Source organism: Glycine soja, chromosome 11, assembly GCF_004193775.1.
Source record: "Glycine soja cultivar W05 chromosome 11, ASM419377v2, whole genome shotgun sequence".
NCBI classification, from domain to species: domain Eukaryota; kingdom Viridiplantae; phylum Streptophyta; class Magnoliopsida; order Fabales; family Fabaceae; genus Glycine; species Glycine soja.
Genome location: NC_041012.1, coordinates 45,091,112 through 45,106,891, shown reverse-complemented (window position 1 = coordinate 45,106,891; position 15,780 = coordinate 45,091,112). Strand labels below are relative to the sequence as shown.

The 15,780-nt window shown below is 34.5% G+C and overlaps 2 protein-coding genes across 4 annotated transcripts; both read right to left on the bottom strand.

Annotated features, from left to right (window-relative positions):
* Window positions 1–720: 720 nt before the first annotated feature.
* Window positions 721–3,382, bottom strand: LOC114375860 (putative mediator of RNA polymerase II transcription subunit 26). Its single transcript, XM_028333726.1, has one exon. It carries the CDS (start codon window positions 3,178–3,180, stop codon window positions 994–996), a length of 2,187 nt encoding a protein of 728 aa, XP_028189527.1. The 5' UTR covers window positions 3,181–3,382; the 3' UTR covers window positions 721–993.
* Window positions 3,383–9,854: 6,472 nt separating this feature from the next.
* Window positions 9,855–14,794, bottom strand: LOC114374086 (reticulon-4-interacting protein 1 homolog, mitochondrial-like). 3 transcript variants are annotated; one of them, XM_028331681.1, is made up of 7 exons: window positions 14,379–14,793; window positions 13,993–14,220; window positions 12,909–12,982; window positions 12,574–12,736; window positions 11,687–11,806; window positions 11,435–11,543; window positions 9,855–10,402 (listed from the first exon to the last, which is right to left on the bottom strand). In XM_028331681.1, exons 1-7 carry the CDS (start codon window positions 14,598–14,600, stop codon window positions 10,221–10,223), a joined length of 1,098 nt encoding a protein of 365 aa, XP_028187482.1. In that variant the 5' UTR covers window positions 14,601–14,793; the 3' UTR covers window positions 9,855–10,220. The 3 variants fall into 3 exon arrangements, with proteins under 3 accessions (XP_028187482.1, XP_028187483.1, XP_028187484.1); XM_028331682.1 differs by having other exon boundaries at window positions 12,577–12,736; window positions 14,379–14,791; XM_028331683.1 differs by lacking the exon at window positions 9,855–10,402 and adding an exon at window positions 10,409–10,778 and having other exon boundaries at window positions 14,379–14,794.
* Window positions 14,795–15,780: the final 986 nt, after the last annotated feature.

Here is a 15,780-nt window from a genome sequence, read left to right as displayed (position 1 = left end):
TTAAGACACTCTCAACATATTATTTATTCTTTTTTTTATAAAAATAAATTTTATTATACTCCATATCTAATAAATAAATAAAATATTTTCTTATTTTATAAGAACATATACTTATTTTATTTACCTTAAAACTATTATTTTAATTAATAAAATTATTTCTTATTTATTTAATTATAAAAACCTTATTATTTTTCTAAAAGTCTATTTATTTTTAAATATATTTTTTAAAAATTTATTTTACGAAAAGAAAAAAAAAATGAGGTGTTACATGTTTTATTGGTTTCCTAAGTTTCAATTCTCAACCTATGTTTCAATTCCTCATTGCCCTTTACGCATACTTTCCTCCGGCTTCTAACCACCAAACTGTAACCGCTCATGAAGACTTTATAATGACTATAACACAACTGAATAACAGAGCAGTTATTTAAAACGATGAACGACCATTGACCAAATTCCACAAGAATTCCAACCTAATTATGGCATCAGACAACCAAACACAACAACCTTAACAAAATGCCCCACTAACTTTTATTTATATACCCTTCAGAAATCACGCCTATACTTCAAGCCTCCAACCACTACGAATTCAACCCAAACGGCAAGTAGGGACTTCCATTATCTCCTACATAATAGGACCCCAACTAAGAAATATACCAACCATTACAAGAGTAAATACCACTACATTCACTAATGGTGTAAAAATCATAGTACCAAATTAGCTAATAATGCAGAAATTAAACTCTTATTATAAATTCACTAACGAGTAATAATGGAGCCCAAAACAAATAGCATCACTAAAACTATTTATACAAAGGATTACATTCTAATAACAGCAAAATAGTATACTCAATAAGCCTAACTTACCAAAGCTGCCCAAAGTTTAGCGATAATAATCTACACATAATACATAACAACAATTGATTATTCTGTCAATTAATTAAAGAAAATAAGGAAAATTTGAGATTTCGAGAAAAGGAAAGAAAAAAATCAAAATCAGAACCCAATACCAGCCGGCGCGCCGACTCCAAGCTGAGCCGCGGGTGGGTGCGGCTCGAGCTTCCTGTTGTTCCAGAAACAAGCCTCCGGCGCGAGCTTAGCCGAGGACCGCATCGGCTCTGACTTGCAGCGCGTGAGCACAAACGGCTCGTACCCGTTACCCGATTTGGACCCCATCAGCTTCTGCTCAATCATCGCCGCCATCGACACCCCGGCGCCGCCTCTCGCCGCCGGGAACGAGCACGACGACCGCGGTGGCTGCATCATCGGCTTCGGTTTTGGCTTGGACTTTGCAAGCGTTTCTGCGGCGACCCTGTTGCCGCCGCCTGCGGCGGTTCTCTCCGGCAGCCACCGTATGAAGTCGGTGCTGCACACCCACGTTTCCTTAGACACCTCCATCGACAGCTTCGGCTCGCACATCATCAGCAACAAACACTCCGGCAACGCTTCTCTGTCTCTCTCTTCGCGCTTTGACCCGTTTTCTCGCTCCATTGACTCCGGATCCGAGTTTGGTTCTCGGGTCGGGCCTGGTTGCTGAGGTTGTTCCTTCGGTTCGATCACTTTCTCTTCTTCCTCCTCCGTTGACCCTTCTGAAGTTTCCACCGTTACTGGTTCTGTTTCTGCCTCTGCTCCGTCGTTTTCTTTTTCTGAAGCTGCGAAGGTTTCTGGGGTGGAAGAAAGTTCCGAGCTTTCGTTGTTTTCTCTCTCTTCTTTACCCTCTTCGAGATTAGCCTCTTTTTCTTCGGTTTTGAGGTTCTCTAGATCTGAATAAGCTTCTGGGTGAGTTAAAGTTTCACCTTCTTCAATGGCATTTCCTCCATTTGCTGCTTCTTCTTCATCAACCTTTTCTTCCTCTTTTACTACTTCAGTAAATACTTGGCTTTCTAGATTTTCTCTGCTTACAATTTCATAGCTTTCTTTCCCATCTTGTTCTTCTTCATCATTTTCAGTGGCTACAACAGCAGTTTCTGTTTCTCTCTCACAAATGCTATCTTCTATGGCTTCTCTTTCAACTTGCTCTAGTGCTTCTTCTTGTTGTTCATCTTTCATTTTGTGGTGTTGCTCTTTGTCATCCTCTTGCTCTTCCTCCTCATCTCCACTTTCTTCTTCATCATCTTGTTGTTCTTCTTGACATTTGTCTTTGTGAACAGGAGATTCCCAAAACCGGTTAGCCAAAGCAGCCATTTTGACCGGATCAGATCTGCACCTCATCAACAAAAGAGCATTCTTGGGAGGAATACATATGCTAACTCTAGCCTGCTCTTCCTCCTCTCCAACCAACTCCTCATGCTTCTTCTCTTGCTCCTCTCCCACCACCAAATCAACATCAATGTCCTCAAACACATGCCTCCTCTGACTATGACTCCTCACACTCCTCTCTCTCCCACTCACCTCCATCTCCTCCTCCATCACAAGCTCAATCCCCCTCCCCTTCCCATCCCCATCTTGCAAAGCCACCAACCACCTTCCAACATTATTATTATTATTGTTATTATTATTATTATTATTCCCACATGAACCCTCTCTCATCATCATCCCATGTCCTCCTCCTTCCACTCCACCACCTTTCTCCTCCTTTTCAGTTGACATGCAAGAAGACCTACAAGGAAAAAAACAACTAAACTCCCTCAACGCCTCACATATAGTCAAAGGAAGATGCACCCATCTTTGGTTATTCCTATGCTTCAAACAGTTCTGGTGATGCTGAAACCCTTGGCTGTTCTGTCTAGTGAGATCTGGATTCAGATTTGCACTAGCAATATTAGCATTAGCATTAACACCAACTTGTTGTTCACCCTTCCTGAAGCTAGCTTCACCTCGTCTCTTGGACCTTGCCCTCATCTTCTTCCCTTGCTTCTTGGTCTTCACCCTCACCTGGCCAATGCAAGTGACTTTGGGAGAAGAAGGTTCAGGATTCTCAAAGCCACACCCTCTTCTCTTGCCACCACCACCGGTTGGGAACATTGGAGAGGCTTGACCACCTCCACCACCCTTGATGCTGCCATTGCTCTTGAGCCTCCTGCTGAGGGAGGAAGAGAGGGAAATCTGAGGAGGGTCTCTGCTGCGGCTTGGGCTGAGAATGGACTTGGATGAGAGCTTCATGGATGAAGAGGACAAACGGGAAGTGAAGCAAACAAACAACTCGCTTGTGCTGCGATGGGGTCTCTCTCTATCTGTTTCCATTTTTTGAGAGTTGCTGCCAAGTCATGGCATGGCCATTGAGTGACACAAGAGGTAGTGTTGTTCTAAGCAAAGCACACAGTCAATAAATGAAAGAGCTAAGCTAATAGTATGTGTACTTACTATCTTTGCTTGGTTGTGAGGTGTGGTGAACTATTATCCTCTACTACTATGTGTGAGAGAGAGATGATAAGAAACAAAGTGTTTAATGGAAGATGACGAAATGCTGTTTGTCTTTATCAAAATGTAACCCAGTGTGGCTGGATTGTAGGGTAGGCTCTTGTTGCCAACTCGTGCCTTTTTTTTCTTTAGGCAAAATTATAAATTTGATTTTAGTTTTGAATTTGATTCTTCGGTAATTTAGTTTATAAATTTGATTTTTTTATTTTAAAAAATCGTGTAATATTAATTTTTTGGGTCATAATTAGACGTTAACTGTCAATAAGTGATGTTTAGCGTCACATGTTATATAATAATGACTGTCACATGTCATGTTTTTTATTGATCAATGAAAATAAAAATTCATTTCATCTTTTATAGAATTGACATCTAATCAGAATCAAAACATATGACCATCATCATTCAATAAGAATGTTACATGTGACACTAAACCTCACTTTATACCCTAGGGATCAACATTGTACGATTTTAAAAAATAGAGGGACCAAATTTATAAATTAAATTATTGGGAAACCAAATTTAAAACTGAAAATAAATTAGGGAACCAAAAATACAATTTTACATTTATTTCTCATATATTAAACTACGTAAATAAAGATTAATTCAATAGCTGATAGGAAAATCTGATTGATAAATGATTTTTATAAACACTCATTGTTATGGATTATTACTGTACATTTATATATTTTAAGTTTTGAAATAACTTGTCTAAATATTCAATTTATAAAAAAGAATTAACAATATTAAAATTTGTCATGTAAAACTATCAACACTGATTATTACTTTCATTTGTAATACAAATGTTATCACATTATCACGGAACTAAACCTAAGCCATATTGTGGGACAGTGTTTGGATAACACATAATATTAATTCTACCATACAAAATTATGATAATACCATAAAAAAGTAAAAATGACTATTTGTTACTTTACTTTTTTATTATGAAAGATTTATTTTTCTCACTACGAAGCCATTTCAAGCACATCATAAGTCCCTCCTCATTGGTTTACTAGTGATTTTTTCTTAGATGACAATAATATTTTTCTTTCGATGAGGAGAATCTTAGAAGCACTTGATATTATTGGAGAATTGAGATAGTGTGATATGAATCATGGTATTTGGTCAAGCGGGGTTGGGGGGGCTGGATCTTGGATGATACTTGTTATTAGTTAAGTACTCAAGTCTCAAGGTTCGTCTCCGTGTTCAGCATAAAAGGGAAAAAAAATCATCTGCGTGCACGAGACATTTGGCAGATCAACAACTTTGGTAAAGACAGAAAGTAGTGAGGAAAGAATAGAAAAAGAAAGGTGGTGTGAGTGGAAAAGAAATTTGATAGGGAAATAAATAAATAAAAAATAAATAAGGTGTTATATTCTTGAAAAACACCAATAAAGGTGATTTTGGGCGTATATCATGAACATTGAATTGAAAACTATTAGACATTTAAGTAAAATCAATACTATTATTTTAGATAATGATAGTTGAGATTTCTAAAATTATATAGCTTTTTGGCTTGATAAAAATCTATGTCAAAACACTAGTGGACTACCAAATAATGGTACGAAAATCTTAACCAACAACTAGCAACCATAACAACTAATAAAACTTGCAAAACAAAACCTACCCAACGGCTATTTAAGAGGGAAAAAAAAAAAAAAGGCCACCTAACGGTACTATATTTGTCAAGATCAGCAGCATTCTTAGCCACATTGAATTTGATGGAAATCTCTCAAATAATTTGATTAGCTTGTTGCTTGTATTCTTAATTCGCAATTAATGCTTACAGACTAAAAGTGTGATGAGTGATAGAATAAAATAATTGAATATTTTTTGGGAAAATGTTCCGAGAGAAAAGAAAAAAAAAATACTACTATAAAAAAATATAATAAAAATTTCGTACCCCATTGTCCAGAAGTTCTTCGCTATGCGAAGGTATGAGGGAGGGGTATGAAGGAGGGATGTTGTTCGCAGCCTTACCCTTGCATATGCAAAGAGGCTGTTTTCGGATTTGAACCCATGACCAACAAGTCACCAAGGCACAAGTTTATATAAAAAAATATAATGTGATAAAAAAAAATTGCCAATTGCACAAACGCCCTATTGGGGTGTCTAAAAAGTATTATTCTATTTTTTATGGTTTTCTTTAATACAAAACTATTGAATATCAAGTGCTTAACATGCAATCTTATTTCTCATGTAATGTGTATTCTACAATAATGGACTTTATTCTAATTCTAGATAATAATATATAATGTTGTTTGTCGCAGGTGGCCTCATGGGAAATGGTTGGAATCAAGGACAACACCAAGATGAACATATACATAGACACGTATAATATGCATATGTGATCCAATTTGAGATGTAAAAATCTGAAAAAAGATGTATTCTAATAGGTAGCAGGCAGTAAAATATATATTATATAGTGTGTGTGCAGGAACGTGGCCAGATCATAGCTAGAATAAGGGAAAATGAGGGACAAAGTTATATGGTCCTGGGAATATCAAATGCTCATCATGCCACTTCCACAGAATTCATGTGTCCATCCGTGTGGTGTGAAATGAGAAGTGCAGTATTACCATTTGTAACTTTTTAAGTGTAAAATATAATAATAATAACCAACGGTGTACGTACTGTGTATGTGTACTACAGTGACTGTCTGTAACAAATGCTTGCTTTTTCGGCTTTCCCCACCCACCTCTCTGCTCTCAGTTTTCACAGTACTTCTCACCACACTCTATTATCATTCTTTGTTCTTTTCTTGGCTGATGAAATATATCTAATGAATAGTTTTACATAAAACCTTTTTCTTTTAATGAGATGATAGGGAAAAAAAATACCCTTACATTATCAAACTGAATGTTTATAACATATTCAAAAGATTCTTATGTAAATCAAAATTGCAAATAATTTTATCTTGTTACCATTACTCAATTGTTCCTTTGACGTGAAAGTATTTCTTCTTCAAGAAGAGTTACTAAACAAGATCTTATGCATGTTTGGATTGTTGCTTTAGCAACTTCAAACTCTGTTCTAAAAAAGATGTAATCCTTGGTTATTTCTGCGGTAGGGGTGCATCAGGATTTTGTGCTATCACAATTCAAACATGCATATGCTCTTGGTAGTGTCATGGATAATCAAATTTCCACTATAAAAAAATTACTTTGGATCCTTATCTAATATTTGATGAATATTAGTACATAGAACTATATTTGAAACCAATCCACAATCGTCTCAAAATGGTAAAATGTATATGAAACGGTATTATATTTCAGATATTATTAACTTTGTTGTTAATTATGATGTTTTACAATGTGAAAGGTAAATAAAAAAAAAAAGAGTAAGTTATTAAGGGGATCCAAGAACAGAACATGCTAAAAATAGTTTTGAAATTAAAAAAAAAATGATGGTTGGGAGTGGCAGTTAGGAAATAAAAAGGGAAAAGAAGGGTGGTTGTGAAAGACATCACATGGGAAGGGGGAAGAGAGGAATAGGATAGGGACGAGGTGAAAAGAACAAAGAAGAAGGTGCAGCGCACGTGACTACACTCTCAAAGCTTCGCAATTTCATGCCTCCAATCATCGTGGTTGCTACCCAATCATACTCAACATTTACTTTCCTTTCACCACACGCGCCTTACTATGCTATTTTACTACTACAAAATATAAATCTACAATTCTTTCATGTTATACCAATGAGATATACTTTGATTTGATTGAGCAAAATACTTACGTGAATGTTTCTAATTTTTACGAATAAAAAAAATATAATTTTTTCGTGTTAATGTATATCTCCTAATTTTACCATTCTGCACACTAACTGATGGGAGATTAATCTAATCTAATTAAATATTTCAAATTTATATCATAATATAATCCTCATTTTTCTGATCGCGACTCTCCCTAAACTAACATGGCATTGACACTGACGAGATAAGAAAAAAAAGAAACACATATCGAATTGAATTCTCCTATTGCTTTTTAATTTTTCAATTTCTCACTGAAATTTGAACAGTGACTCTTACCAAATTGCCTATGAGAATGGAAGACATGTGATTAGCACCATCAAAATGATGAATGAATCAGCCACAAATTTTCAAATGTTTTGCATGGGGTGGGGTGGGGGTGGTGTTTGCAAAGAAATTGTTAATATTTATATATATTTGTTAGTGATTGAAGCTATGCAGATAAAATATGAAAGTAAGATAAGTTGTATTAATGCTAAATTATAAAAGTTTAATTTTTATATACTTTTAATATAGATTTATATACTATCAACAGATAAAAAATTACATTATATATTATTTTTAAATTAATTACTTTAAAAGTCAATAATTTTAACATGCATTATAATTTATTATTAGATGAAAATACAGAAAAAAAAACCGTAATCAATGTATAAGGACTTACCAATTGATGTAACCAGTTTTGTAAAATAATTAATATTTTTCATTTCATAAACAAGAATAATAAAAAAATGTTATTCGTTTCGAAATATTCATTGAACAAAATAATTTGAACATCACCATGTTTTGATTGGAATAAAGAAATATGGACCTAAGAATTTAAAGGTATAGTTGGCCAAGAAAAAAAGATATAAACGTATGAGAAAGAGAAGTGTGCAGGCGCACGCGCATGAAAAGGAGAGTAGAAGCAGGATTCTGAAACAAGCATAGGGACCCATTTGCGAAGGACTGTGCCGTTTACTATGCTTCCCACGGAAATCATAGAAATCTGCGCACATGTAACGCGTGGCAGAGAAAAGGATTGATTGCCTTTGTCAAAATATATTATCAAAACTAGTCTTAGGTTTATTTGAGATAATAAAAAAGATTGGTATAAAATATTTTTATAGTAGTATTAAATATCTTAAAACCATTAAGTATTTTTTAATGATTAAGAATATTTAAAAATATATGAAATGTTTTATTTCACATTATCATAACCCCAAAGTAAAAAAAAATAAAAAATCTTAAACATAATAAGGCGCGGTAAGGTATCACCAAGCTAATAGAATTATGTTAATCATTTGCTTTCCACATAATGCACACAAACTAGCACAACTAGACCCAAATTAATTTGAAAATGAGAAATGTTAAAAAATACAGTAATTTTTTATAAGATTTTAAAAAATAATTAAAATATATTTTTCGTCTATATAAATAGTAAAATATTTAAAATTTATTCTGTAATATATTTTTCATTCTTACATATGAATTTTTATACCTATTATACATATAACCAATATAATATGATTTTTTTATATCAATTATATATATTGTGGTATTTTTTTTATATCATTGTATATATAACTAATGTAAAAAAAATCATAAACATGAGTTTGGATGTTGGAACCTTATCCCGAACTAAAAAAATAACATTTTAATTTTATGAGAACAAAAAATTTATAAAAAAAATTAAAATAAAGAATTTCAAAAGAAGAAAATCATATTTTAACATTAAAACATCATACGTTATACTTTGATAGTAGTAATTATTATTTTTTAATCGATACTGTTATGACATTCATTAGTTGGACCCTTGATTAAATTTTAGTGTGAAGTCATATTGCTGAACACTCTTTAAACATCTCAACTCAAGTCACATGCAATAAGAGAAAGCATTTAATACGAATAGGTTTAGAGGTGTGGTCCAGCTACATGGAAACCCACTCAAAGAGAGAAGCACGCACAACACACTTCGTATGATCCTAACTTCAAAGTTGAATAATAACCAAATTAATAAGTGGGTCAAGGTTACTTCAAAAGAAGGAGTTTGACCACACATTTACACATCTTGACAAAACTGATAGTACTAAGAACGCATTATGGAAAGGCGTCTATGAAAAGCAGATAGTGCAATAATAAGTATATTTTTATGGACTTACATTGTTGAGCACTTTAACTTTGTCTGGCATTTTGGGTTTTTCTGCGTGAGGCCCTGTTGAGGTAAAGCCAATGCCGTAAAGCGATCAATGAGGCTTTTTAAGGTACCTTTACATTTTTTTTTTCTAAACGATGATAACTACTGAGTTGATTAGTGGAATACAATACAAGAAAAACAAGAAAAGGGATGGAGATCTAATTTAATGCTACAAAGTACAAAATAATTGTTTTTCCTTCCATCCTTTTCTTTCCACCCAGCTGGTTTGGTGACCACTGCTAGGGCTTGTCAAAGTGTCTATGCAGTCCATGTTAGATTGTGTCCCACCAGACCGTAAATAATTGAATAGTTGTATCCAAGTGAGGTTACAAGTTTTAATTTATTAACATATGAATCATGTATGCCACACGTGATCAAGAACGAAAGATAGTGTTTTCGTAACAGTTCAAATAATTAAAAAGTAAGCAGACAAATGGCGCCCGATAATGTTCCTAAGATCTGGCCATTTCAACAACAAATGATGCCTACCTCTCAGCTCCCAAGTAGCACAATAGGTTAATACAATGAACAAGCTTTCTGCTAATAATTCAGCAATGTTCTCTTTTGATGTCACAATTCAAGAGAACATGAATTGGCTATTGATAGTGAGTACAATTGACACATGGGGGTTATGAAGGTATAACGTCAATATCATCACCTTCCACTACACAAGTGGACATGACTAAAACTAGAACAGTTGTAAAGGTAAAGAAAGGACATGTGTCACACAAACTTCTCAATCAATTTACAGATTTTTATGACCGGATGTTCTTATTCTGAATCAAGATTTACAACAAGTTCCACTTTCTATAGAGTGAAAACCCAGAAAAAGCACCTATCAATCTCTCAGTAAAATGTGGAATAATCCATTGCAAAAAGAACTCAAGAATTGAAAAAAAAAAAAAAAACTAGTTTAACCAACTATGTGATCAGCTTCAGGCGTCAATCAATTTCCAGTACTACTTTACCTGGAATGAGCTTCTTGTCTTTTGCCTCGTGAGCTTCTTTTACTTGTGCTATGGGAAACGTTTTATACACAGGTATCTTCATCTTCCCAGCTTCACATAGTTTTCGAATCTCAGTTAAACCCTCTAAGTCATCCCTCATGTATGTCCATGAGTATTCTGTATCACAAGAAAAGAAGGGGATTTGGCTTCACATTCTTGTAAAAACTTTCACAGGGCATTTGCCAGCATGGGTTAAAACAAGAAGCAAGTAAACACCACCCTCGGTTTCTAACTTATGAAGGAACCAAGGTACAAAATTATAATTATGATCAACAGGGAATGCCATGCACAGAAGTAATTATAAAGAAAGATTGAGTGAGCAACTGTTAAATCATCAAATAAATGTGTTTTTAACTTTTTCTACAAGGAAGCTGGGGATGCGACACAGGATTTGATTTCAGCATATCTTCAATCTTGCTCCATTTAATTAACAAGCAGCAAAAAGCTTGATATCAATCTCACAGGCGACAATTGACTATCTTCTCATAGATCCCTATTTTTGCCAAAAAAAATGCAAAGATATCATTTATGAATACCTGATATCTGGAAACACCTGAAGCTAAAAGGTTTCACAAAGGCTTAATCTGGTTATCCCATATACATTATAATTCAGATGCATCTTTAAGTTGTATGATACACAGTTGGAGTAATTCAGATGCATCTTTAAGGCTTAGTTGGGTTATGTCTATCAGTTACCAATCTTGTTTCTTTGCTGAAAGTTTAATTCTAAGATGTGTAATTGTACAACGCTGAAGATTATTGCAGCTTGCGTAGTATAGGCTTTTGCCTAAACAGGAATACTAGAATCAGAGTATGAAGAAATCACAGCAGAACCCATTTTCACAATTTTTCTAATTCTTTCATTCAGTTGGGTTCAGCTCCAAATTTTATCAATGCTTTAGAAATTTAGAGTTCTACTTAAAAACTTTTCCTCCAAGGTGAGATAGGGGGCAGGAGAAAATTTCCTGTGACACTTTCTTAGATTAAACACAAGCATTATGTCAATCAGCACAGCAGAACCCATTATTTCTAACTGTTACAATACCAGTTCTATCAATGTCAAACAGAAGATAGAATTTACAAAGGAATTAAGTGACATACTTGAAGGTGTCAAAGAAAAATAACATGTGATAGTCTGGAAATTTCTACCTATTCCATGAGAAAATCGGTATAGAAGCTGCTTTTTCAATAAAACAGCTGTAGCTGCTGGAAGCCCAATAATCAGTCCATATCTATCAGACAATGATGCTGCCTCACCCTTCAATGAAATAGAAAAAATAGAAGATTGAAGCAAAGATGTTGTTTTTTAAAGAAAAACATCTAAAAGGTCATTCTGGCAATGAACTGAGTACATCTGCAAGTGTGATAAAGATGAAAAGTTGATAAACTTTCATATCCTACCTGAAGTGTCATGTAGTGTCCACCCCGTTTTAGAAAATTAATGCCCATCCGTTCTGTCTCTGGCATACCAATAGTGTCCAAAACAGCATCAAACTTTCCCTTTATAGCCAATTCAACATCCTGTCAATCCAGAATGAAGTTACAAGACAGGTCAGATCTTATGCAAGATGCACTAGAATAAAGCATAAGCTTAAAGACCAATTGTCTTTGAATTTCAGTAAATTTTTATTCAGGGGATGATTGTACTATTCCATCAACTTACTGGATGATTATAATATAGGGTTATTAGCTTTGGTACTATATTATTTCTAATTTTATATTGAGTTAGAAGTATTCCACTAATTTTCGTATATCTAGGTCTTGGGTTGCACGTGGGATTGGGGTTTATGTTAATCAGGTCTTATTGGCTCATATTTTAATCCTTAAATTTTACTTATTGGTAGTATTAGGGAGTCTCAATCCTTGTGGGATTAGGATTTATTTTCATTTCTTGGAGAATAAGTTAAATTAGGATAATGACTTAGTTGTTATTGCTGTTCTATATAAATGTAATTGAACAATTAAAACTAAATAGATAAATTTATTTAGATTATTAAACCCCAATTGCCATTCCCATGTCCTCACTTATCTGCATATTATAATTATTTTCATTATCTTCCCAATTACTATAAATTTTATTTTAAGAAAAAAATAATTCATTTTACCAATGAACACACATTTGCCACATTCATCAAAAGCCAACTATCAACTCTTTTAAAATGTCTGTTTTATCAAAGGCTAACCAGTATGTTATGCATAGTTGTTTGAAAAACATCAATAGCAATGTTCGTCATAATTGAAATATTTGAACAATTGACAGGAAAAGTGACACAAAGAAGATTCCACACCACCTCAGCAATATAATCAACAGCCTGCTCTGCACCAGCAGCTAACAATCTGTCTACGCTTTGACTTCCACAAGTAGTTACAACAGAGCAACCAGCAGCTACTGCAAACTGAACTGCAGACAACCCTACTGCTCCTCCACCTCCTACTACTAATATCCTTTGTCTGTTTGAGATAAGCTAAAGTATATAAGTGAGTGGAACGAGAGCTTTTAGCAAGCTGAACATATAGTGGGAGACAAAAATACAAAAAATGAAAATTCTAAATGAACAGAAAATATATATGCAAAAATCAATTTTCACCAATAGAAAGCATAATCTCATCAATATAAACATACCCCTCGCTTATTCTAGCAGTACTTTTTAGAGCACGCCAAGCTGTCAATGCAGCAAAAGGAATGGCACTTGCTTCCTACAAGATTAAAAGGAAAAAAGAAAAAAAAAAGTTAAAAGAATGGCTCAAATAAGTAAACAGGGGGAAAAAATATGGTCGATTGTAGATGTAGAAACCACTAATTATTTTGAAACAAGTAAATTATAAGTGTGATGGTAAAATCAATGAATGTATTGGACATAAACAGGCAAAGATTATTGTTATACCTAAATAATTTTTCACATATATGTAGTAATCCAAAATATTGCATGATCTATAGTAAGGTTCATCCCACCTAATGCACACTTCTAAACATTTCCATCTAGCAACAGATCTCAAAATAATGATGTTCCTCCAAGTACTGGCAGATACATAATGAAAATCTAATTACTGCTATGAATTAATCACTGTAAATTAAATCCCTCACTATTGCAGAACCTGTGCATCATATTGACTGCAACAATACAGCTCTGTACTCCAACATATTTCACTTCTGTATTGACCATTGGTTGCTCTTCTTTAATCAATGAGAGTTTCATTTCCCTAGTCTACCCAGTCCCAAGATAATGGCACAAGAAAGGTACATATACAATCATCACAAAGAGAGCAAGATCCTACACTGCAACTCATTCAAAGCACATTTTCATGGTTTGGTGTCATTTACTTAGACTAATCCTGACAACAGATTTATTCATCAAATCAAGAAGTTAGAAACAGCTGGCCTAAAAAGGATGAAGAAAATATAGAGCACACACAGAACTGAAATGGAACAGAAACATCATGTTCCATCCTGCTCTCCATGGTTCCACCATTATAATTAGAACCAACATATACTACTTTGTATATCACCATGTCTAGTTCTGTTCTATTTTCAAAATGCGCAATGCAAACATATAATAAAATTTGAATCCAAGTCTTGTGTGCCATTTTAACAAGTCTACTACATGCAATCACGCACTCAAAGTTACGCATACACCAAGGATCATCAGAGCAACAAATATGAAATTCAATAGACCTAATTAATGAGTAACCACGAAACTACAACATACCACATGAGTAAGTGAATCTGGTTTCGGAGTAACCTCCTCTTCGGAGAGAATCGCGTAATCTGCGTAAGTGCCTCTCACGGCAGTGGGATGCAGAGCCCCGAAAACCTGCTCTCCCACACTCACCAACCTCACCTTATCTCCGACCGCCGCAACCTCGCCGCTGACGTCACGCCCCAAAATGATAGGCAACAGCCGCTCGAAAATGGAACGCCCGTAGCCAGCACGCATCTGAAACAAGCAAACAATCAGCTCAAGAAAATTTCAAAACGGTTAACCGAATTCTCGAAAAAGTTCACGAAATTTTCAAAAGAGGTCAAGGAATTATCGAAACGGTTCAAGAAAAGCAATGCAACAGTTCAAGAAATTTTCAAAAACAACTAACTTACTCGGGTGTCCAAGGGGTTGACGGAGACGGCGCGCGCACGAACGAGGACATCGTGCGACTTGAGCGGAGGGACTGGCACGTGCGAGCGAAGCTGGAGGAGGTGAGGCCCGCCGAAAGAGGGGAGAAGAACGGCTCTGCAATCGGACACGTAGGATTTGAGACGGTGGTAAGTGAAAGCAGAGGGCGTGATTCGTGTGAAGTCGCGATTGCTTGGGATTCTCATCTTTTTCAACTTTAGGTGAATGCGATTTTCAGAGTATTAGGGTTTAGGGTTTGTTGGAGAGTGGAATTTGACGAGTGTGCTTGCATGAGAAAGAAGGGGGAAGTGGAACGTGTCTGTGTTTTGGCCCGCAGAGATGATGGCTGTGTTTCGTTGCGTTTAGACAACGTTACTGTTAATGACACCCACGCTTACGGGTGGAAATAGATCAAAGTCTAATCTACTACGAATTTTTGAAGCCTGGTTTTGTCTATAGTGTATTAAAGACTTCTATTTTAACTCGACCTGACCTTTTTAAGAGTCGTCTGACCTGATAGTCTTCTTAAAAACATTCTTCACAATAAATATTTAATATTTCATAGAATAAGAATGTAGTAGGAAAGTTAAAGAAAAATGAAAGTTGATAAAAATAATGAGGAATATAAAACAACACATGACTCACACCTTAAAGTCTTACTTGATTATAGGAATAACATAAATGTGTAATCAAAGTCTTATAATTTAAAAAAAAAATAATTGTATCCAAAAAATAATATATATATATATATATATATATATATATATATATATATATATATGTTAGTCTATCAGGCTTATAAGGTTTTTTATAAGTCTAAGCCTGATTTATTTAATTTAATAGGCTTTTAAAAAAGTCTGAACCTAACCTTTTAATTAAATATGTCCGTTCAGGTAAGGCTTTATGTAGGCCAGGTCGTAGGTCCCTGTCGGCCGGCCTGACCTATTTCCATCCCCACGCTAAATACTTGGAGAAATGATGTGTTGCAATAACTGTTAAGACAATTATTTCACTCTTCTCTAAAAAAAAAAAAGACAATTATTTCACCTCTATTAATTCAGTTATTACTGTTTTTGGTAGGTTTAATAATTAAGTTAGTTATACCTGATAAAAAAAATCAAGTTAGTTATAGTTTAATGGCTTCTTCAACTTATTTATAACTCTCTCTAGATATTTATTATTTTTTTATGGATAAGAATAAAAAAGATAAATATTAGAAGATTTATAATAATCCTCTCTAACTACGCATTAGTGGCCATTGTATCTTATTGTTAAAAGAATGTTAAGTATAAAAAAAAATATCCTTGAAAAATTCGTAAGAAACACATTAGTCTTACAATTAAACTACAAATAAGTTGTAGGGTTTAGGGTTTGTTGGAGAGTGGA

What these genes read in the sequence shown, in the direction of transcription:
- LOC114375860 (XM_028333726.1), bottom strand. Translation starts at nt 3,180, where the DNA reads ATGGAAACAGATAGAGAGAGACCCCATCGCAGCACAAGCGAGTTGTTT.
- LOC114374086 (XM_028331681.1), bottom strand. Translation starts at nt 14,600, where the DNA reads ATGAGAATCCCAAGCAATCGCGACTTCACACGAATCACGCCCTCTGCT. An exon ending in TCAACCCCTTGGACACCCGA is followed by an intron (nt 14,221 to 14,378) that starts GTAAGTTAGTTG and finishes TGCTTGTTTCAG; the next exon opens with ATGCGTGCTGGCTACGGGCG. An exon ending in GACACTACATGACACTTCAG is followed by an intron (nt 11,544 to 11,686) that starts GTAGGATATGAA and finishes ATTTCATTGAAG; the next exon opens with GGTGAGGCAGCATCATTGTC.